Source organism: Actinia tenebrosa, unplaced genomic scaffold (assembly GCF_029948245.1).
Source record: "Actinia tenebrosa isolate PJP-AT-01 unplaced genomic scaffold, QUT_ActTen_1.0 PGA_scaffold17__23_contigs__length_9995812, whole genome shotgun sequence".
Taxonomy (NCBI): Eukaryota; Metazoa; Cnidaria; class Anthozoa; order Actiniaria; family Actiniidae; genus Actinia; species Actinia tenebrosa.
The window spans coordinates 9,393,301-9,417,014 of NW_028292577.1; the positions used below are offsets into that span (position 1 = coordinate 9,393,301).

The following is a 23,714-nucleotide window of genomic DNA, read 5'->3' on the forward strand; positions in this document are numbered from 1 at the left end:
GTGAGTAATGCCCTTGGTCATGTCAGAGTTCACGTCATTCACCCCAAACTTCATGTCCTTGGTAGCTCGCTGCAGCTTATTGTTATAACCCACAACGGAATTGGTGTTAATAACCAAATTACTTGGCATTAACCAACAACCAGGCGACAAAGCGTAATCCAGTCGCACTTTAGACTGCTGCACCGCTAATTGATATCTCTGCACCGATTTAGATATGTCATTTTCTATTATTGCAGACTCAAATAAAGTTAGGAATTCCTGTTGCGTTTCCTGTGAAGCGCCTTGGGATCCAACAATGGGGTTGCGGGTATTTACCTGCGCCCCCAGGATGCAGTACACGAATGCTTCAATGCTACGGTTAATCCTGGCTAGGTTTCTTAAGCCTTTTCCTTTCATTAACACAAACGGATCCCAAGTGCCGGGGTAGTTTGTTTGAATTCTAGTAATTAATGAATTATTACCCTTATCACCACCCATATCGCTAAACTCTAACTCATCACTTGGATATTCCTGATGCCCGTAGTCGGCTGGCTTCTCGCCGTTGGCACCCCAAACATAAACAATGCCAAGCCCATGCGTCTTACCCTCCTTATAACGAAAATCTTTTTGCTGTGGTTTGAACTCATTAATTAACCTTTCCAGGGCTGCGGAGTCGTAGCGGTTATTCATTGGATTAAATGCCCCATCTCCCGGTAGGGGTACGTTAAGCTCCTTCAACAACCTCCTTACCGTAAAGGCAACGTGAAACCGCATAAATGAAATGTGGAACATGTCCGCGGCAACACCACAACCTTTAGTGGCAGCCCAAATAGCAAAGTTTAACTGCTGTGACCAATACCGCACGTTGGGTCCTGCTAACCATTCCCTGGCCTCTTTACCTGACGTATGCTTCAACATCGTCTCTTTAAAGATATTCCTTACTACTACGTTAAATGATTGCTTACCCACTAAAATCTCTAGATGCGTTACCAATTTTTCGAAGTTGTTTACACCACCTTCAGCATCGTAAAATGGGTAATCTTCCGTGGTTAATAATAGATTCCTTGGAAAATTAGGTGCTTTATAAACGGGCTTATGAACGGGTGTTTTTGGGTGTAATTTTTCCAATCCCTCTTCCAAATCCTTATTGCTGTAAACTAAGTCATTATACTCTTTGAAGTAAATCCCGTCAGATCTGCTTTCAAACTTCGAGGTTACTGCTTTGGGATACAATTTCTTAAATGCTTCCCAATTCCAGTGGCTGTTATGTGGTTGCTCCTCTATGTTATTTCCAAAAGCGTCGTACATTAGTATATAATGGATGTTATACCATCAGCACCTCCGCTTTATCCTGATTTACCTAGGGAGGGGCCTAACGAATTAAACGCCGAGAACTTCCGCTTGAATAAGGCAAATCTAATCCTCGCTTACTTGGAAGGGCAGACAAAACACTATGAGGAGGTCAGGAAGAAATACGTCAGAGCCCGGAGTACGCTACATAAGATTGCGATAACTTCAGGGTCCATATCTGTTGTGTTAACGGGCTCCGGCGTTGCTACTTCGCTTACTGGGCCGGGAATAATTGTTGGGGTTCCTTTGGCCGGCGTTGGGGCAGCCTGTGGTATTATTTCGGCTGTTGCTACGGGCATTATGAAGCAGTTGTCAAGCAAAATATCAAAACACGACACGACAATAGCTCTGTCAAGGGCTAAAGTAAATACGATCACTGACCTTGTCTCAAAGGCTTTGCGTGACAGAAAGATAGACGACGTAGAATTCTCGCTTATTCTGGCCGAAGAGGAAAAGTACGAGAAACTAAAGTCGGACATAAGAAACAAAAAAACAGTCGTAAAAGATCTTTCCGAGGAATCTCGCAAAAAGATCTACCAGGAGGCAAAAGAAGAGCTTCAAAGAAAGCTTGCTCAGTAAACATCTGCTTTGAAAAAAACAAAACAGGATTCTATTTACATATTGAACGCCGGCTGTCTGGTTCATATGCAAATTAATTTCACAAATCTATTTCACAAATGTGAAACGTTTTCACAAATGTGGAGGAAAATTGTGAAGGTTTTGATTGGCTGAAAACATGTGACGTAATCGTCCACTATCTTCTTGGAATCCATCCTAACAGGGGGTGGTTGGGGTCAATTTTGTAAAATATTTCATAGATTACGTCAGGGTAATAAGGAATATCCTTATCCAGCCGACAAAACATCCACTCGGCTTTTGTCATATCAGAAACCTCAGGAATAGACTTGCCGGTAATTTCAGACAAAAGATAGGGAATAGCTTTGTAATATTTCCCTAGTTTTAATTTTTTCAGCGTTTTCCGTAGACTTTGTGGGGTTGGCTCTTCTAAGTGGTCTATGATTTTCTTCTTTACTTTGTTGTCTAAATATACCGGTCGATAACCTTGGATATGACTCATCCAGTCCCTAAAGTATTTTATTCTCTTGTATGGGGTCTTCTTACGACCTCCATTGGCGTAATATTGCTCTTTGGTAGCATTTGGTACGGCATTACGAATATTCTTACCACATTCGTAACACTGTGCTGACGTGTCGTCTTCTATTTGCATTTTCTTGTCACAACAAATATACTTATTTGGTGGTGGGGTAACAAACTTGGGTTTCAAGCACTTTACACAGAAATCATAAGCAAACTCTTTACATTCTTCGCACTCCATATATAGACTAACATATTTTACATAAACACGGGATGCGGGTAATCGCGGTACGAATCGAGGGGGGTACTTTAGACGGGTAATCCTCCGGTGGTCGTTGCGCTGGAACCCCCATCCCCTATACTACTTACTTATGAAACGTCTAGTTGTATACATTCATGTTCTACTATAATTTTAAAGATGAAATTGAATTTGGCTAAGAACATTGGAGTTAAAGTTTATGCAAATCAGGACAATTTTGTATCAGATATACAACCTCCTCCATGGACAATGATTTCTATTGTGTTTTCCTCATTAATTATGCATGAGTTTGATAAATATACTTAACAATTAATTCTGATAATAACAATAAGATACCTAATAATAAAAATAATAAAATTATATATACAGCTTCTCATTAATCCCATATAGGTAACTGTCCAATTATTTTCATAATTGGACAGGTCTTGTTGATATGGGATTAATTAGGCAGCTATATAATTAATAGGTAATGGGATTTCATGCTCCCCAATCAAGAAATAATTAGACTCGAAAAATTCCTCTGACTGCCAAATTGGACTCGGCCTATGGCACAGCATGGAGTCCTACATATAATAATATATATAATAATAATTGGACATACTGATTATTATCATTTCTTATATTAATAATTAATAAATATTAATATAAGAAATGATAGTAATCAATATGTCCAATTATTATTCTTATCATTAGAATTATTATTATTATCAGAATTAATTGTTGAATATATTATTTTTATTTTTATTTTTTTAGTTTATATTATTATTATTATTTATTAATATTATTATTATTATTACTTATAGAGTGCTTTTAGTCTCACTGTTGAATAGGTGACGTCAACTAAATTAGATAAGTTATTTACTATTTTAGGTGATGTCATCTAAATTTGAAACTATGAGTAAACAGCTACTGAGATCAGGGGGAGAAACGATGATACAAATGAATGTCTATTCACTCATTCTCTGGTAAATCAACTCCCCGGATTAGCATGACCGTTATTTGGCGTGCTTTTACTATTTTAGGTGACATCAACTAAATAGTTATCTAAGTTACATAAATTTATCTAACCATTCAACAGTGAGACTAAAAGCACTCTAATAATTATATTCATTAATGTAATAATATTAATAATAATAATATTTAAAAAATAATACTGTAATTGCCTGGTTATAAGTCCTACTCATTCAAAAGGAGTTTGAAATGCATATAAACAGGAGGCAGGCATCCCAGACCTCCTATATTTCCTATAATTTGTATAGGATCCTATAAAGAGCCTATATTTAAAGAAAACCTCCTATATTTCCTATAAATAGGACGACTGCTGATTGATACATTTGTATTTTACACTGTTTAGCATATTTGGCGAAGGAAATAAAATGCCCCCCCCCCCTTTTTTTTTTTGGTTCTGTTTTTTTTTTATGGCCGATCCCTGGTTACGCCACTGAAAAGCTATCTTAGCTCCTATAAAGTGCATATATTTTTGGGAAAAAATCCTATATTTTCCTATATTTAGAACTTGCACAGCCTATATTTCCTATCAAATTTGTCTAAAAAGTGGCTGGGATGCCTGAGGAGGGCTTAATTTAAAAGTGCATCTAGGTTTTCAGGATGCTCTATATAAACACTCAATTATAGCCTTTTATTACTACTACTAAAGAGATTTTGCACCACCACATGACGGCAGCCATATTAGATGGCAGGAATAATACAATTGTTTTACATGAGAAAGAATTCAATTCCCGAGAGCAAAGGGATATTGTTCTGCCATCTAACCACAGGCAGTCCAAGCAGTGTTATTAGATGGGCATGTGATACTGCAAAACCTCTATTTGCAATTTACTTGTAGCATGCATATTTATTTGATGGTAGGGGAGGAATTGTTGGAATTGTTGGAATTTCAGTCTAGTTGATTTTTGTAAATCTGATATTTTGGTCTGAAGTGACTGCGAAAATCATCTCTATTAATATAACAGCCTTGCATTTTTCTCAAACCTGTGAATCCGCTGCGACCATGCATGACTCTCCAGTTACCCATCACCAAGCACTTGCCAGGCGTCAACTTGAACCAGTATTCATTCTCTGGGTTTCGTATGACAGAAGCAAAGGCCTTAAATGCGCCGTAAAACTTCGTGACATCTTCAGCTGGCAGGCAATTTAGGATATCTCTGTCGTACATGTTAAAACGTATGCGGGCTACTTCATTTGTGAATGGGTCAAGTTCAATCACATGTCCATTTGCCTTAAACTGAATCTTGTCATCTTTAAAATGAAAAGGAATCTCGTGGGAAGAAAGAAATTCAAAGGCTTCCAAGTTTGTTTGCTTCAGGACTTCAGCAGCATGAAACCCATCCACTAACAGACTCTCTCCACCTTTTCCGTCATGGAAAGTACAGTGTAACAGCTGCAGTCCAGCGGGGTCTGTAAAGTAGGTATTATCTGTGTGAGCCTCCAAGTGTTGTGCTGTATATGCAGTGTCAGCATGGTCCATAACTTCATTAGAAAATTCCCATAACCGTCCATAATTTGTTTCGCGCACAAATCCTGCCAAGGCATTGGATAGCTTTTCTATGGATGACACATCTGTTGGAGTTTCATGCACAAAAGCGAATCCATACTTTTCTATTAAGTTGGACACCCTGCAACGTTCTTTCTCATTTTGTAACACTGACTCAAATGTAATATTTGGGAGTTTGACTGACGAAATAATTGACCCGTCCCAGAGTACTGGCTCCACCCAATCTTCAACCCTCGTCGCCATACCTGGTTTATATGCATGCTCTATTAACCAATCAGAATTGAAGACAGTCACATGATTATCTGACCATTTCAGCTCCAGAATGTCACCAGTGGTCGTAACACTGCTTGGTTTGATGTCCAGTGGGATTTCCAGTAAATCAAGTTCTCTCTGAAACGTCTCCTGGTTTAGACATTTGGCGCAGTTACAGTGGTCTCTCAGCCACACATTATGCAACTCAGAATGCTGTCCGTTTTGCCACTGGACTTTGATTTTGTCGTTTTCCAAAAGGGCGCTCGTTATGGGGTTGAAAGACGTGTCCGAGGAACAGAAAGAAAACCGTCTCAAGCCAAGATGCCAGTTTCCTTTTTTGTCAGCAATTCTTAATCCCCTAGCTGATCGTAAAATTACTCCCAGAGGAGCACTGAATCGTTTTAGAGTATGCATATGGCTTTAACACAGCCCGAGAGCACGACGACACGATGTAATTCAATGCCGCCCCTATGAGCTGAATGCAGTGTGGCGTTTCTTGAACAACAACCCATCATTCCATGCGATTCTCATTCCGTATCAAATATCGAATATTCGAATAATAAGGAGGCAATAAGTCGCAGTGAGCAAAATGAAAGGAGTAAAAGAGGTCTCGTGAAGCTCTCTTTCCGAAAAATAATGATATATATATTTTTTAAATATGGCACAAACCCTGTACTTTGCAAACTGATTTTGCGGTAACTGGTTGTAACTCGAGCGTAACTATCAGAATTTCCCAAGATTCCTCGCAATCAATTATTGTAACGCAATCGCTCAACTTTATAAAAACAAGCTCAAAATTTACTAAAAAAAGATTATAAATAAATTCAGATTTACTTGATAAGATATTGTGAGCATGTTGTGATGCAATTTTGAGGAGTTTTATGAATTATTTTTTAAGTGGATCGATACGGTAGTGGAGAGTGCGTGACCTGAAAAATGTCCCATGATTCCAATGCGGATGATAATTCCCCAGCAATCTTCACGGTAGTACAGGTACATCAAAACATGGCGGTGTTGTAGTGGTAAAATCATTGCGCAGTCCAAAAGAAACGTCTTTTTAAACCCATATTCCTACCATTAGGCGCACAAATACTCCCCTCATGGACGGGAAGGATAAAGATTTCAACGAGGGTGGAAACGAGCCATGGAGCTTTTCAAATTACGAGCGCCAGTGCGTTGAACAACTTGAGACCCAACCAGACTTTGAGGAGCAGTTAGCTGGAGAGAAAGAACAGGCCGTTCAACGATTGTGGAATGCTTTTCAAAATGCGGCAATGGCTTGTGCTCAGCTTTATAAAGGTCTGTATTTAATACTATAGCTATATTTTAATATTACATCGATATAGAGGGTGTATTTTGAAAGCTAAAATGGTCCAAAACCAGTTTTTTCCAGAACGCCACCACGATGCTAACGATAATGGCTGCTTATGGACGCCATTTCAAGACACAGCTAACACTATAGCTCTGCTTTATAGAGGTAAGATTCGACGCTTTCTCGAATTTAATTACGACTACCTTTGGATGCCTTTTTTAAAATGATATTTTAGCATTTTTGAAGACTTAGTATGGAAAAATCGACGCCCCGAATCGACCTACCAAGTGAAGGTGTTATACCGACACATTGTGTTCAAGAATAGTCCTTATACGATAATTTTATAGCTTAGAAGGAGTTAAAAATCAAAGTATTTTTTAGCTTTAAAGTGTTGCTCCTCTTAAAACAGGTTTAGGTTCTTAAGTGCAGTCGATTGAACAGTGAAAGCATTCCTCGCCTCGCTTGTGTAAAAATCTTGTTTATTTTTAAAAGTCGTCATGGCTTTGAAATGTTTCGAAAAATGGCAAAGAAATCTTCATTTTATTTTTCTCTGTGTATCCTACTTTAGTTTGGAAACACACTTTTCATAAACAAATGGAATAACTTAAAGAAATTCTAAGTTTTCTCACATATTCTAGAAATAATTAATTGTTGGCAAGGTTTCAAGTTTATCTTTCCGATTGAATTCCTCATTTTCTTTGTGACTAAATTGCGTTTTATGGGGGAAATATCCTATCTCACTACCGCAATGCCAAGCCAACTCCACCTTAATACATGCTCATCCAAGATCTAACAATTGCTAATCGTCCTTTTTGCAGAAAGTTTAGATCTACATAAGAGAGCCATAGACACCGGGCATCAAGCTGGTCATAGAAAAAGAAATAAAGACATTCTTTCTTGGGCAAAAAAGAGACGAAAACTTATCAGAAGAGAAGATTTGATATCATACTTGGCCGGTAGGTCGTCACCAAGACGACAGAGCGATGTTCGAAGCAGTAGTACAGCTGTAAGCTCCAATGCGACTGTTCTTTCATCGGGGATGGAATTTGAAAGTAGGGACACTGGAGTGCAGTGCTATGGGCCATTTGAAGACTTATCTGTAGAAGAACAGATAAACACAGCGCCATTTTATGCCTCCAGCGGTTTAGGGCAAATGTTTCACAATTCATCTCGAAGGAGAAGTTATAATGAATCATTAGGGGAGTCAGAAGGACGAGAAGGCAGAAAACGCACCACATCATCTATGGATATAGTAATGGATTCACCTTCACATAAGCGAGGGCGTTATAACTTCTAGTAATTCAATTAAAATAACATCGAACTGATATTGACAATATATTATACTTATATATATGTAAATGTTAATGTTTGTGAATAAAAAAAAAGATGTGTGGATATTATTTTGTTTTTTTTATTATGTCAATCAAGTGATTTAACAAAAATTACTTGTCAGTAACATAATGGAAGTATCAACTGTCATAACTTAAAGATGCAACATTTAAATGAAGAAATATTTCAATATTCAACTTTATGTAGTACTGAAAGTATTGTATTGGGTTTTTTAGTTAAAACCACTTGGACAACAAGGATTGGGAAGCACAGTATTAATTTTTGTTTGCTGCTGATGTGCTCCCTGTCGCTAATACAACCCAGGTTTGAATCTCAAGCTTGGTGTTGTGTGAGTAAAGCTGCTTCAATGTTGGTTCTCATATGCTTCAGGGTTCTTTTAGCCTGCGTAGGGGCACTTTGGGTAAGCAAGGTTCTTTCTCTGGTTTCCTGCCTACAAAATTCCATCTGGCCTGGAGTGCTGCTTCCTGGATCATAGGCCTTTTCTGAGTTCAATAAACAGGATGCATTGTGGTCTAGGTTCGATACGAACAACATCATATAAGGCATGATGAACAAAAGATGTTGTACCCAAGCTAGACCACAACAATACACCATGTTCGCTGTCTCAGAAAAAGTCTATGAGACTGAGCAAACATTCCCTGGTTGTTCCAACATAAAATAATAAAATGTATAAAGAATATAAAAGAAGAGCATTTTAAATATATTTTATTAAACCATTCCTACATGAACACAAAACAGTAAAGTATTTTCCCTCTTACAGACTGTTCTTTCTCAAATCATTTTGCAAAATTTACATAGATAAAATGCATTGTTTAGGGTAGAGCAGATTTCAAACGACTGTGAAACACTTGAAATTGCTATGGCAAATTAGATGTATGCTTCCATCAATAATTACAGTCAAACCACCTCAAGCGTGAACATGTAGAGGTCATTAATGACTTTATTTTTGGATTCTTGATTTCATTATTCGATTTGAACATTCATTTTTGAAAATGAATCTTTAAAGCCTGGCATATACAAAAGCCAAGCATATACGCAGCTGAAATACAAGAGCAACCTTTTTTGTGCAAGGAATATGTAATATTAATGACTTGCCTTCTGTTTCTGCTATAAACAAGAGCCTATGAGCCAAGTTAATCAAATTTTTAAACTTTTATTATTTTTTGAATAGAATGCAAACAATATATCCGTGAAATATAAGTAATACTAAATTACACTTTTTTATGTTAAATCTATTGTTTTCTTTTGTTTAACTGTTTAACTAGCACTATTTTGAACAATTTAGTAATTAGTGTTTGCACTCTATTGAAGATTTGTTTTCAATAATGAATGTTGGAATCGAATAATGAAATCAAGGATCCAAAAATAAAGCCATTAATGATCTCTACTTGTTCATGCTGGAGGTGTTTTGACTGTAAAACATATAAGTAAGCTAGTTATATCATGACTTTGTTAAAGGGAAGCTTACATACATGCCTCATCTGGAAATGATAGCACACAAAAACAGAGAGGATATCTCGAATATAAGTATATACAAATGTAGATATTCCGATTGGAGAACTAATGGTATCAAAAGTCATCGATTCACTACCCTGCATATACACACTCAAATGAAATCTGAAAGCATTTTTGTCTTGACAAGACTAATGCATTTATCAACTTTCAATCTCAACAGTTGCACCAGCAGCTTCTAGTGCCTTCTTCACAGTTTCAGCTTCTTCTTTGTTGGTCTTTTCCCTTACAATCTGTGGAACACTTTCTACAAACTTTTTAGCCTAAGAAGACACAAAAGAATTTGAAATAAATTAATGCAGTTTAATATTTAGCTAGCCTGCATGGAGACCGAATTTAACGTGTTTAACGACAGTTAAATTCGGTTTCCATGCAGGCTAATATTTAGCCGACATGCTATAATTTATAAGTTGGCTAGTGTGCTGTCAGTGTGCCAAGACAGAGTTTTTTCCACAGGATCTCTAACATTTTCACGTTTCTTTAATTGTGTGATTTTAGCTAACAGTGAATTTTGCAAATTAGCTGAAGGAGTCACTCCATCCATAAAGACGTCTATCTGTCTAGTTTAAATAGGGTTGAAACAGGGCATTAATGAAGAGAGGTAGAAATGGGTGCTTTCTGGAAGACTAGCTACTGACTAAAGGGACTACAGTATTCCACAAAACAAAACAATATAGTCTTACTTTTTCCTCCTATACTTACCTGGACTAAATTAATTCCTGGAATCAAATTTTTAATCTCTTTAATCAACTTGACTTTTGCTGTGTCATCAAATCCAGCAAGTTTTACAGTAAATTCAGTAGGTTCTGGAGCTTTTTCAGGTTCTTCTGTCTCTCCCTCCTAATGGAACAAGTTTTAAAATAATATCTTCAAGTTTTAAAAATGTTAATAGCATTTTGGTCTTATACATTCCAACTTCAGACTTACGACTGGTAATAGTGTATGTATGACATCAAAAATAATGTCACTTATTAAGTGTAGGTTTTGCCCCCCCCCCCCCCAAACAATTCCAGGATCCGCCCTTGCTTGTCAGCCTTACCTTTGCAGGACCTGGTGCCATTGCACCCATAGCCATCATTGGAACATCCTCTATTTTAAGTGTTGTCTGCATTTGAAAAGAAAAATTATTTAGCGAAGTATTTCCTCCACTCATATGTATACCTCTTGAAATTAAGGTCAAAATGAAGACAAGATAACTGATTTTAACACGTACAAATGTTTACCGAGGGGTGGCGGGTTGGGGAATTTTTTGTAAGTCTACCTTCAGAAGTTGGTTGAGCTCAGAAACTTCTAAGATTGTCAGTTTTGAGATATCTTCCACTATACGCTTAATATGTTCAGGGTACTGCTTTTCTGCGTCATCAGGCTCAGGGGCGGCTAAATTGCTCAACCCACGGCTTCTCTTGTTGACTCCATGTGATTGGACCAATGTTGGATTTCTCGACGTATAACAGCTCATACACCTAAAGCGATGGCACAAAAAAAAATTGAGAGATGAAATTATAGGTACATAGTATCATTTTGTGAAAAGTACCTTAGTAGAGTAGTTTTTAGGGGGAATTCTAGTGCATTTTTTGCTAAAACTCTCCAAACCCTCGCGCTGGCCGCCATTTTGGTTATGTAATGCATTATGGGAGATTTGAGAAAATTCACCACAGGAACCCCAAACCATGGCTTTGCCAATACGAGTACTTTTTTACAACATCATCAACAACAACGACAACAACAGCAACAGATATAATATGGATGTTCCTGTTCCCGTATGACTTAGCACACTTCCAACAAATAGTATTTTTTCGGATTATATTTTGTCTAGCAATTTTATCTAAATTGGGCTCCCTGTGTTTTCATAACCCCTGTTTACTTGTCAATCAAATTCATTATGGCTGACAGGGAAACAGTTTCAGCTTTTCTTTGCACTCGCTTGTCCTCTTCAACAAACATAACCAAAAAATCATACTCAAAAGCATGCTTTCGAATAATTCTATAAACCTCCCCGAGATGACGTCTGAAAGTTCTCCGCTTTTGGACCAGAGTAGGGTAAGAATTTAAGAATTGATAAATTTTTAAGCATTCAAATAGAACGTCACGAACAACTCCAAGTTTTTTTTTCCAAAGTAGACGGTCAAATCTGTTGTTCCTCATTGTTCTCTTCTTCTTGATTTTTCAAGCCCCGGGACTACTATGATAGGACATTTGAAAGAACAAGAACTGAGTCCGAGAGTACAGGCAATTCATTAGAAGTTAATAGAGACTTTGAGGTAATGTTCTTGCGCCCCTATGCCGCCATGTTTTGTTTCTTAAGTCAACTATTTAGCTTAATTCCTTTTTCACGTTCCATTTATTTGCTGAAACTCCTTATTCATTGTTATGACAGGGGATGCTTAATCGGTCTTCTGGAGGACATGAAAGTCTTCAGAAAATTTTAGCAAAATACGAGGTAGGATAAAGAAAATAAAAGTAAAAGTGAAACTCTTCAGGGTTGAGTCACGTTGAAGTCATGTGAATTTATTGAGTTTTGGTTTTTATAGTAATAAAGAATATACCATGTATCTATGCCTTTTTCATTACTTTTAACTATTTCAAAACGAATTTTAAACTCATAAAATCCATTTGAAAGTTAGAAGATTCAAGTGTTAAGTTTACCTCTTTTTATTTCAGAGTTTAGATTACGATATTCCAGAAAATACACTTTATTTAAAAGAAATAAAATCCTATACAGGAGAGGTATGTTTATTTGTTTTAATTATGTGATACTAATGGACTACTTTGAGGATATGCTGGCCGATCTTGGATTGCAAGGCATTATTGGGCTTCCAAGGGTCAAATATAGCTTTGTTACATTAATGATGGCCATTAATATCAACAGCTCACCACTAAAGAATACTATACGTCAAAAGATGAATTAAGATTGCATTTCTATCACCTTGGTTGCTGTATCGTCGAAGTAGTCCATTGTTCACTATTATTCATGTCACATGAGCATCATCTTTATTGTCATCATCATGTCATCATCGTTGTCATCATCATGTCATCATCGTTGTCATCATCATACAGTATTATTATAAATTACATGTACTTCAAATCAATCAACTTCATTATCATCATTAATCATTATCACCAGCAACTTCATCTTTCCAATATCTTTGCAACAAGTTTTCATTTTTGAAACAAGACATTCCATTTTTATCTTTGATTAAACTTCCTTTTACATTATATCATATATCATATTGAATGCCACGTTTATTGATCTACATCTGATAAACCTTTGATTGGTATTTTTAGGAGATAATTCGTACCAACATCAATAGATGGGTTGTAATGTTCATCATTGCAGTCATCACTGCTCTCATAGCATGTGCTATTGATATCTGCATTAGTCTGTTGTCAGGATGGAAATATAAAAACATCAAAAACTGTATCCAAAACATTTAGGAATCGAGGGTAACATAGTGGTAGTACATTTGCTTATCACTTCTAGGGTCTCTGGTTTGTTCCTGAACTTGGTTTTTCAAGATTTCTCCCTTGACTTAAGGATTTTCCCCCAGATTCTCCAGTTATTGTTTGAAGGCAATGGAGAGTAACTCTGCCTAATATCTGCAAATGCATTCGGTGTATGTTGATAGTCCTTCTGTACCATAGAGTGTTGCTATAGGTGGTCATTGCAGTTAATTGATATGTTTTATTGTTTGAAAAGTTTTCCTTGACTGTTATATAAAATAGATATTGAAAAGTGTACTAGTGAACACTGTATTGCAGCTCCCTATGCACTGTGGGTAGCTATTGATGTAATGTTTGTATTCATTGCTGCAATGTTGGTAACATATTTGGAGGTAAGTACATCATGTCAGATTCATATATATATTCCTCTTTATCATGGCCTGAATGTGATAAATTTTATGGTTAACACATTTGATCATAATTTGTTTAGACTTGAATATTGGGTCTCCAAAAGTCAGGGGGGGAGGAATGCTCTCAGACTTCACTAGAAGCTAGGTCCTACTATAGAACATTTTCACTCAGTCTCTAGAGAGTTGACTGACAATAGAGATAGCGGCCATATTAGTGTACCTAACAAAAGAATTTTTTAGTTTAACTAATGACAAATTTATTGTCAAAGGCACACCAATATGGTGGCTGCGATGTCATGTGAAAATGCTTTATCAGAAAGAGAATTGTATTCTTTGAAAATGTATGGCAACAAATTTCTAAGATTACATGATTTTTTTGTAGCCAGTTGCTGCGGGCAGTGGTATACCACAAATAAAGTGTTATCTGAATGGTGTTAAGGTGCCCCATGTTGTCAGATTCAAGGTATGACATTGTTTTATGTATTGTATCAAATTAATGGCTGTTCGCTGACCAAAGATAATGATCAACATGTGACTAGTCAAGAGGACTGGCCTCAGAGGCATTTGTCTGTTGAACAGCTGCTACATTCAGCCTAGCCTCCCCTGGCTACTGTGTTCGCTCTATTGCATGACGTCAAACTGTGATTTAACTGTCAGATAAGTATGTATGTATGTCAGCTGTGAAGCCTTTTGCCATTTTGAATTTGAGAGAGCTGAGGGAGTAGCCTGGGGATAAGGTTATATTTAGTGCTGTTGTAAGAATGATGTCATGCTTGGAATTCCTGGATATTCTCATCACACTCTATGGGGAAATATCAACAGATCTTCTGCACATAAAATGTCCTTTTTTCATAAGGGTAGCACTTAATAGCCAGTGGCTAACAAACCTGTGGCCCTCATTGGGTGATCGAATTGGAATTTAGGAGTTGATTTTTAAGGAGGGAGGAAAACCGGAGAACCTGGAAAAATCTCTATTATTTCATATTAATTTATTAACTAATTCATTTCTGTTCATTACGTAGACTCTTCTTACAAAAGTCGTTGGAGTCATCTTTTCAGTTTCTGGAGGTCTGGCATGTGGCAAGGAAGGGCCAATGATTCATTCTGGTGCCGTTATTGCAGCAGGGGTATCCCAGGGAAGGTCAACAACATTCAATAAGGACCTGAAAATTTTTGAGTACTTCAGGACTGATCATGAGAAACGAGACTTTGTGTCTGGAGGCGCTGCTGCAGGTGTTGCTGCAGCCTTTGGTGCTCCTATAGGTAATTGGATAATTTAATAATCTCTTAAGATAATCAATTCCAACCAGTTTGCTCAGTTGGGCATCCTGCCTGTTATTTGGGGTGTCATAGATTCATGGCAAGACCAACACTAATTAATAAAGCACTTAGGAAGCACTGTAAGCAATCAAGAAGTGTCAGAAGCACTTGCCTATGGTTCGTGCTTCTCCTTACACTTCTTTCATGATACGCAACTTCCTGCGTGCTTTATTACTGAATGGAGCATTATTTGTTAATTACTTTAATCTTATACCAAGTAAAAATTTTTTTCTACCGTTACATTGTAGGTGGTGTTCTATTTAGTTTAGAGGAGGGCGCTAGTTTCTGGAACCAGTCATTAACCTGGCGTATGTTCTTTGCCTCCATGGTCTCCACCTTTACTCTCAATCTTGTTTTGTCTATCTACAAAGGTCAACCTGGTGATCTATCAAACCCTGGCCTTATTAACTTTGGATCATTTGAGGTAGATAATCTTGTTAAGTCAGTGCCAGCAGGTTTTATGATATGCTATTTCTTAAAGATATTTGGAGAATCTTTCCATGCATGAATTTTACCTTCTTTATTTATGAGTAAAAGATTTTTATCAAAATCCTGGAACTAGGAAATATTGGGCTATGAACTAAATGTTTGCTGATTGGCTAATTCATTTGAGAAGCAGAGAGAGAGAAGCAAAATCACCTGGGTCTGTGTCCACTCTAGTACTCTACTAGTTATCATCACTCGTGGGTCTTTGTGTACTCAGCTTTTTTATCTATTTTTATTTCCAGGGAAGTCCATATTATGGTTATGAGTTACCAATTTTTATGATCATGGGAGTGATAGGTATGCATGTAAAGTAATAGAACTAATGTTTTCCCCTGGGGGGGGAGGGGGTTGTCACTTATATTGGCTATACGGGTAGGTGCCGCCAAACAGGGTATGGTTTTCAGTGATTCTACTCTGGAAATGGGTATATAAAATCGCTGCTTGCTCTGGAATAGGGTATATGAAATCACACTCTCTCCTCTCTGGAACAGGGTATCTATTTTCACAATACTGGAATAGAGTATGGTTTTCAGCGACCTTGCTCTGGAACAGGGTATCAATTTCAGCGATTTTACTCTGGAACATGGTCAGGGTTGAGAGGGCTCAGCGGCACATCCATACCTTAAATGGGCAAGAGTACACCCCGGAAATTTTTCTTGATGGAATATTTTCCCAATACAGACCACATGTCATTCCCTAGAGTATCATTTCTTTGTTTAACGATTGCACATGAAAAGAAACGTGAATATGTATACAACTCAAACAAAAAATCTTATTCTCAAGAATGATGTGTACATGGTATGAAATGGGAAAACATTACACCAAGACGAATCAAATCTATAGGAATATGTTAAACTTGAAATCAGATGTATAACTATTTTTTTAGAAAAAAGTTCATGCATTCTTTTTTATTCAAGATGTAAATGTTGTAAATGTAGTGTATGTTTGAGTGTGTGGAGCAAAATTGATAGATTCCCACCATCATGTTAAGTGAATAATGTCATGAAAATATTGTTACATATTTTTTATTTTTTTAGGTGGTCTTCTTGGTGCATTGTTTAATGCTATCAACCATCACCTGTCTCTATTCAGAATGCAGTAAGTGTGACAATCAATTCATCATTCTCACTTTCACAACTGCCACCACCATCATCATCATCATCAAGGCTGCAATTTTATTTTGACAATTAGGTTATTTGTCAGGCCTGAAGAATATTTGAACTGTCAAAACCCAAGTGTGGCTGGTCAAACGTCCAGCCAAGGCAAATCATTTACCAGTCGTGGTCATTTTTTCTGGACATTTGTCCGATGACTGACACTTATTGGCAGGCAACAGTCACCATCAGCATCAAATTTATCATTAGCTTTCTTTGCCATTACTGCTACAATGATCATCATGATCATGATGATGATGATCATCATCATCATCATCATCATTAAGACATCCCCACCATCATTACCATTACCATCATCATTAAAACCTTATTACCATCATCATCATCATCCACTATTATCATCATCATCATCATCGAGACATCCTCACCATCATTAACATTACCATCAGCATTAAAACCTTATTACCATCATCATCATCATCCATTATTATTATCATCATCACCATCATTATAATCAACATCATCTTCATTACTACTTTCATTAATCTCATCAGTTTATCATTCTATTGTGATTTTTGTTTTATGTGAAAGACATTGAGCTTCAGGAAATAGCGCTATATAAATATTGTATTATCATTATTATTATTATACAATGCTGGTCATTTTTTTTATAGGTATGTCAAAAAGAATTGGATGAGAGTACTTGAAGCATGCATTGTGGCAACGCTGACAGTATCCACAGCATTTGTCCTTATTTACTTTCACAATGACTGCAGACCTCTGGGCACAGCCAACATTACAGATCCTCTACAGGTACTGTAATTACTGTAGAAACAGTACAAGCATTACCATGGTGACCACATTTTTGATATTATCAGGGGCTAAAAGGGGGTTGGTGATGAAGATAAAGAATAGAGGATATAACATGGCCATGTGGAGATACAGATATTATCTTCAAGTGTTGAGGGGATATCTTCGCATGTGAAGATATCACTTTTTAGGTGATAGAGAAAAAAATATATTTCATCAATGAATATAAATATATTAAATAAATGAGCAGCTCCAGCTACTCACAGTGTGATAGTGAGCACACCACCCTTTCTTCCTGTGTTTCATTGTGTTTTCATAATATTATTGCATTGGCAGTTTTTCTGTAATGATGGAGAATACAGTGCTATGGGTACTTTAGTATTCAGTACCCCTGAAGAATCAATCAAGAATCTTTTCCATTTGCAACCAGGTAAATAGTTGGTCTGCATGATTCTTACCATGCTAATTAGCTGTGTCAATTCTACCGCCACACTTGGTATTTATATCTCAAACTTTATTGTCCTGACTTTAACTTCATGTCTTTCTTCTACAGAGTCGTACACTCCTATCTCCCTTCTATCTTTCTTCCCAATATATTTTCTCCTGGCTACCTGGACCTATGGTCTCTACGTCCCTAGTGGACTATTTGTGCCCTGTATTCTCACAGGGGCATCTTGGGGACGTTTATTTGGGGTGCTTTTACACAAGGCATTTCCTAAAGGGACATGGGTGGACCCTGGAAGATATGCTCTCATTGGTGCTGCAGCTACTCTGGGTGAGTACATGGAATAGAATAATTTGTTCTGACTTTCAAACAAATTACAACACCCATATTTTGTAATCATAGTTTCAGATTCCGAGATACTCAAGCCAAATGTTAAAGATTGTGTGAGAAAGCAGCAGTAACTAAGAGGAGTTGGATTACCATGAATTGAGGGTGTATCAATATTGTTTTATTTGTCATGCTAGGTGGTGTAGTACGTATGACCCTCAGTCTTACTGTCATCCTCATGGAAGCAACAGGTAACATCACCTATGGTATGCCTATGATGCTTGTTTTGATGACAGCTAAGTTCGTAGGAGACTTCTTTAATGAGGTGAGTAGACTAACCATCAGTTCATCAAATACATGAAGACTATCAAATTATATTTTCCTCACAATTACAACCTTTCCAAAGAAATGAGATCAAAAAATCTTTACTGCCATGTTGGTTGATATATTAAGCTTTGTTGGATTCATCCAACGTCATTGATATTGCTTTTGTGATGACAGCGGTGTGGCAGAGCAATTCAAAACATAAATTTTCTTTCTTGGGGAATAAAAGTCACAGCATCGCTGCTTTGAATCCACTCTTTAGACAGTTATAATTATTGCAATTTAGCCATTCCAAAGTATTAGTTATATTTATCATATTCATATTGCTGGATCTATTCTGTAAATACAGGGTATATATGACATTCATATCAAGCTACAGGGAGTACCATTCCTAGGCTGGGAACCTCCTGTTATGGCCTCAGAAGTCTTTGCCAAGTATGTACTGTATTTTGTTCAATGTTGACTCCACTCAGTGATTGAAAAAGCCTTTTATTAACAGGAACTTCATTGATTTGCTTCTGTCTTCTCTCTCTGGCCCTCTATCTTATACTCCCTCATCTTTCCTCCTGTCTTTCATTTTCCTGTCTCTTTCATTCCTTTTTCTCTTTCAAACCTTCATCTATTTGTTTTAATCTATTGTTTTTATTTGTTTAGAGATATTATGAGCACACCTGTAATTTGTTTCAAAACAAAAGAAAAGGTATGTAAAACATCATTCAAACAAAAATATGGATTGACTAGAAACAGTAAACATATGATTAAAAAACCTACACCAAGGCAAACTCCAGAGAAACAGGGTATTCGAAACTAGTGCATTGGGCACTCACCCTAGAACAGAATGCTTCAGGTATCAAGATTTTTTTTTTTCGTTGAAAATTCTGAACTAGGTTGGTAGGATAGTGGATGTGTTGAAGGATGGCATGTCACATCATAACGGCTTCCCAGTTGTGGAACAACAAGAGGTACTCAAATGGCTTACAGTAAATATGGAAATAATGCATGGGAGGAGGAGAAGGAGAGGGATAGGGAGGAGAGGAGTGGAGTGGAGTGGAGAAGCAAGGTAGTGGGAGGGAGATGATAAAAGAAAGGTGGTATTCACATAGACTATGGGATACATGGATGAGAATATGAATAATGCGTGGGAGGAGGAGGAGAGGGATAGGGAGGAGAGAAGTGGAGTGGAGTGGAGTGGAGAAGCAAGGGAGATGATAAAAGAAAAGTACTGAGAAGGCTTCCCAGTTAAACAACAAGAGGTACATGGATGAGAATAACAATAAATAATATATAATAATTCAATATTTCTTTTGCACATGTTCTCATGTTCCATTGGAAGATGCTCACATGCGCATTACAAACTTTATACTACTGGTTTTCAATATGTGATAAAATCTAATCTAATCGAAATAATAATAGTAAGTGGCTTCTATGGATAAATAATCTTCACCCAAAGAAGAATGCATGGGTGGGAGGAGGATAAGGATAGGAAGAAGAGGAGGTGGAAATCAAGGTAGTGGGAGGAAGACGATAGAAGAAAGAAACAGAAGGCAGAAAATAGTTAAGACAGGAAGGTGATGTGAGGGAAAGGAGAGGAAAAAAGAGGGAGATATGTTTGATCAATGCAAGTGGCAGATAGGAAGACAATGAAGGAAGAATCGAAGGAGTAGAAAAGAGAAGAGAAGAACAACCATAACAAATGTAAAGGAAGAAACCAGGTTGATGATAAACTTATCATAATCATTCCTTCTGTTTCAGGATCATTCTTCTAGTGATACTGGACAGCCTACGTTCGGGGTATTTCGTGGCATCATTTTGAGATCACAGTTGATCATCCTACTCAAACAGAAGGTACAATGTACTTGATATTTTGAGATCACAGTTGATCATCCTACTCAAACAGAAGGTACAATGTACTTGATATTTTGAGATCACAGTTGATCATCCTACTCAAACAGAAGGTACAATGTGCTTGATATTTTGAGATCACAGTTGATCATCCTACTCAAACAGAAGGTACAATGTACTTGATATTTTGAGATCACAGTTGATCATCCTACTCAAACAGAAGGTACAATGTACTTGATATTTTGAGATCACAGTTGATCATCCTACTCAAACAGAAGGTATAATGTACTTGATATTTGAAAGTAATTAACTGGAGTTCGGCCTCGTGAGGAACCACATGTCCTCCACATGTCCTCCAAATGTCCTCTTGGAAATTCAGACTTGATTGCAAGGCTTTAGTCCTATTGTACTTCATGTATGATAAGAACACGTGGATCACTGAGTACATTTATTGCTAGGAATAAAAAAATGTACAATATATGACGTTCATACCTTTCGGCAATAATGAGAAAATTAAAGTGGAAATACTAGTCCGTTGGCTACTCAACAACATTATAATCGAATCTATACAGTACTACACTACTGATCTATTTGAGGTTTGACATTTGGTATCGTGCTAGAATTCTAAATAAATATCTCGAACATGGCCTTTTTTCATTGGCTTGTACGGATCCTACATTGATGGTTTTCACAGCCGCCATGTTGGAGGAATTTAACAAAAGTTTCGTCATTAGTCTCTTTTGTTATATCCTCCAACATGGCTGCCATGTCTTTTGTTATTTCATTCTCTTGGGAATGATCGAAAACCAGCAATTCAGTCCCTTATATGGTGCTATACACAGTACATTCTGCAGCTTCAATCTTTTCTTTCTTCTGTGCCACAGTTATTCAGTGACTCTGACAGACCTTTAAGAAGACACGGCCTGCAACTGAAAGACTTCAGAGATGCTTACCCAAGATTTCCTCCAATAAGAGTAAGATAATTCTAACTTGGTTGTTTTTGTCCCCCCATTCCATCCATAATGCTTTGCGGTCGCAACTCGAACGCAAGGTTTCATTTTTTGCGCCATGCATTATTCACTGATTACACCCATTTTCATAGTTAAGTGACCAGGACAACCAGCAACAATTTTAGATGTTATGGTTTTCGTTTGCATCTGTCAATCAAATTTCCAATAATCTGAGTTAGTTTGTTTTAGTTGGGTTTTGATATATACTACTATTATTATTTATTATTTATAAATAATTCATTAATTAGATTGTCTCCCCTTTCCCCCTCAGAATATCAACATATCTCAAAGAGAACGAGAGTGCTACATAGATCTTACGCCGTTTATGAATCCTGCCCCCTACACAGTACAAGAAGTATGTATAATAATATTATCCATTATACAGTATTAGACGTTCAGAGGTTGAGGAAGACTCGGTCGAGTCGGCATTGCAGTGCATTAAGGGATAATCCCAAAGTATCTTCTATTTCGTCCCCTGACAGTCCCACAATGCACTGCGAAACTTGACAGACCCAGTCCTTTACTCGACCTCAGAATGACTGATAGAACAACTGCTGTTCTTAGTTACTCACGAACAACGAGACAGGCAACGAGTTCAAATCCGGTGAACATACGAGTGAGTCTATAAATATAGTATAAAGTTGATTTCTGAGGTAGATGTCTCGTGGAAGAACATGAGAAAAGTGCACTGCTTATAGCTGCCTTTCACCACTGAATCAAGGTTCGATCCTCAGACCCAACATCATATATAATAATTATTAATAATAATGATAATAATAAATGATAATGATGATGATGATAATAATAATAATAATTAATAATAATAATAATATATGTGAGTGAAGCAGCATGTCTGTTCTCTGCAGATGAGAACCAATGACTATTAGTTACGCTTGTCAACAATCTCATATCTAGCGGTTTCCTTGTTCTACAGAGCTCTTCATTGCCACGCGTCTTCCGTCTGTTCAGGGCCCTGGGGCTGAGGCACATAGTAGTAGTAGATGATCACAACAGGGTAAGTCACGTGATAACATGACGTCAGAATGACGTCATGATTTTTGTAATAGAACTCTTGTAAAAGCATTCAGTGGGCATACTGAATACTTGAACATTTGTTTCAGTGTAGCTCAAAAATGTTGATAAGGATTCTTTGGGAAAGAATTTTTCAGCACTCGTTGCATGAGCAATTTGCCACATGCATAAGCAGTAATTACCCACCGCGAGGTTGAGGAAAAAATGGGTGGAGCTGGGATCGTAATTAATTGTGGGACTGTTTAAGGGGACAAATTTTCAAGATGGCGGCTTTTCCTCTCCTAAAACGGTCCCTAAATGCACTGCAATGTCAAATCGACAGATTTTCACCTTAATGTCGGAATGGCTAATGGACCTCTTTACCTTGAACGTAATGTTTTTCCATTTCAGACCACGTGTCATTTCCCTAGAGTATCATTTCTTTGTTTAATGGTTGTGCATGAGAAGCCATTGGATACAACTCAAACAAAGAATTATATTCTCGAGAGAATGACTCGTGGTCTGAAATGAGAAAACATTACGCCCAAGGTAACGAGGTCTATAGACCCCTTGCATGTAACGTCAAAGCCGCTTAATTTGGAGGACAAAACAAAAGAATTTCAATCTCTTGGGAATTGGAAACCTATTGTTATGTCCTCCGAATTGAGCTGCATTCCAAAGTGCTACAAGGGGTCTATTGGATGCATGTTGAAAATATTCAACGTTCAAATCCACCACACCCTACCTGCACGATCTGTTTTTACTATGATTCAAATATGGTACTTTGATTGACAGGTAACGGGTATTGCTACCAGAAAAGACCTCGCGCGATACCGAATGTGGTCTCACCGAGGACAGACTGGACTCGAAGTTGTTCATGTCTTAGAGTCATCTGATTTACATACATAAAAAAATCACCTGACTTAGCGAACTAAGACTGAGCTCGAGATTTACCACCTCTTATTCGTGATTAACGTGTGATTGACAAGATCACGTGATTACCGAAACAGGGCCAAGCGGAGCCCGAGGAAAGGTCACTGACGGAATTGGGAATTCACAAATCCATCGATGATCACTTGACTCAGTGTCGGCTTTTCACCGTCGTTGGACTAGAAAATCGCGACGCCGAAAACATTTTTCGAAATTCAATCATTTTTTATCATCCAATTTTGCAAGTAGCTCGCAATATCGCAAAATGTAACCAATTTATACTGATTTGTTTTAAAAAAACATTTCAGTTTAATATAATAGCTTCTTAATATTCGCTTATAAAACTAACTTACAGAAAAATGCTTGAAAATACAAATAAAATGCTATATTTTTCAGATTTGTAAAATGATAATTATATCAATCAAATTGATATTATGACCGTTTTTAATTCTGATTAGCTCTTTTATAACATAGGGTTTTTAAATAATCTTCTGTGCTACAGCTGAGGCTGGTCTACTTTTCTAGAACTTCCTTGGAATTAGTTCTTGTGGCGGAGGAACTAAAACTTCTTCAGCTCGTTTGTCATAGCGGGTAAATTTTTCCTTCGAGCCATGAATAA

The 23,714-nt window shown here is 37.2% G+C and overlaps 4 protein-coding genes across 4 annotated transcripts; 2 read left to right on the forward strand and 2 right to left on the reverse strand.

The window, feature by feature from the left end:
* Positions 1 to 2,859: 2,859 nt before the first annotated feature.
* On the reverse strand, positions 2,860 to 8,706 carry LOC116304915 (trimethyllysine dioxygenase, mitochondrial-like). Its single transcript, XM_031714711.2, has 3 exons — positions 8,680 to 8,706; positions 8,374 to 8,450; positions 2,860 to 5,868 (listed from the first exon to the last, which is right to left on the reverse strand). The coding sequence occupies exons 1-3, from the start codon at positions 8,704 to 8,706 to the stop codon at positions 4,581 to 4,583; spliced, it is 1,392 nt and encodes a 463-aa protein (XP_031570571.2). The 3' UTR covers positions 2,860 to 4,580.
* LOC116304916 (HUWE1-associated protein modifying stress responses 1) lies at positions 6,425 to 8,157 on the forward strand. Its single transcript, XM_031714712.2, has 3 exons — positions 6,425 to 6,749; positions 6,844 to 6,927; positions 7,581 to 8,157. The coding sequence occupies exons 1-3, from the start codon at positions 6,551 to 6,553 to the stop codon at positions 8,057 to 8,059; spliced, it is 762 nt and encodes a 253-aa protein (XP_031570572.2). The 5' UTR covers positions 6,425 to 6,550; the 3' UTR covers positions 8,060 to 8,157.
* A 100-nt stretch (positions 8,707 to 8,806) lies between the features above and the next one.
* On the reverse strand, positions 8,807 to 11,235 carry LOC116304913 (large ribosomal subunit protein bL12m). The gene is made up of 5 exons (XM_031714708.2): positions 11,159 to 11,235; positions 10,886 to 11,087; positions 10,664 to 10,729; positions 10,327 to 10,464; positions 8,807 to 9,887 (listed from the first exon to the last, which is right to left on the reverse strand). The coding sequence occupies exons 1-5, from the start codon at positions 11,233 to 11,235 to the stop codon at positions 9,768 to 9,770; spliced, it is 603 nt and encodes a 200-aa protein (XP_031570568.2). The 3' UTR covers positions 8,807 to 9,767.
* Positions 11,236 to 11,489: 254 nt separating this feature from the next.
* Positions 11,490 to 23,490, forward strand: LOC116304910 (H(+)/Cl(-) exchange transporter 7). Its single transcript, XM_089032097.1, has 23 exons — positions 11,490 to 11,664; positions 11,796 to 11,885; positions 12,002 to 12,064; positions 12,286 to 12,351; positions 12,910 to 13,042; positions 13,348 to 13,457; positions 13,858 to 13,938; positions 14,498 to 14,738; positions 15,044 to 15,219; positions 15,524 to 15,578; positions 16,319 to 16,379; positions 17,071 to 17,209; positions 17,543 to 17,636; positions 17,760 to 17,981; positions 18,176 to 18,303; positions 18,652 to 18,737; positions 18,957 to 19,002; positions 19,190 to 19,264; positions 20,055 to 20,147; positions 21,029 to 21,118; positions 21,426 to 21,509; positions 22,089 to 22,169; positions 22,961 to 23,490. The coding sequence occupies exons 1-23, from the start codon at positions 11,593 to 11,595 to the stop codon at positions 23,072 to 23,074; spliced, it is 2,400 nt and encodes a 799-aa protein (XP_088888223.1). The 5' UTR covers positions 11,490 to 11,592; the 3' UTR covers positions 23,075 to 23,490.
* Positions 23,491 to 23,714: the final 224 nt, after the last annotated feature.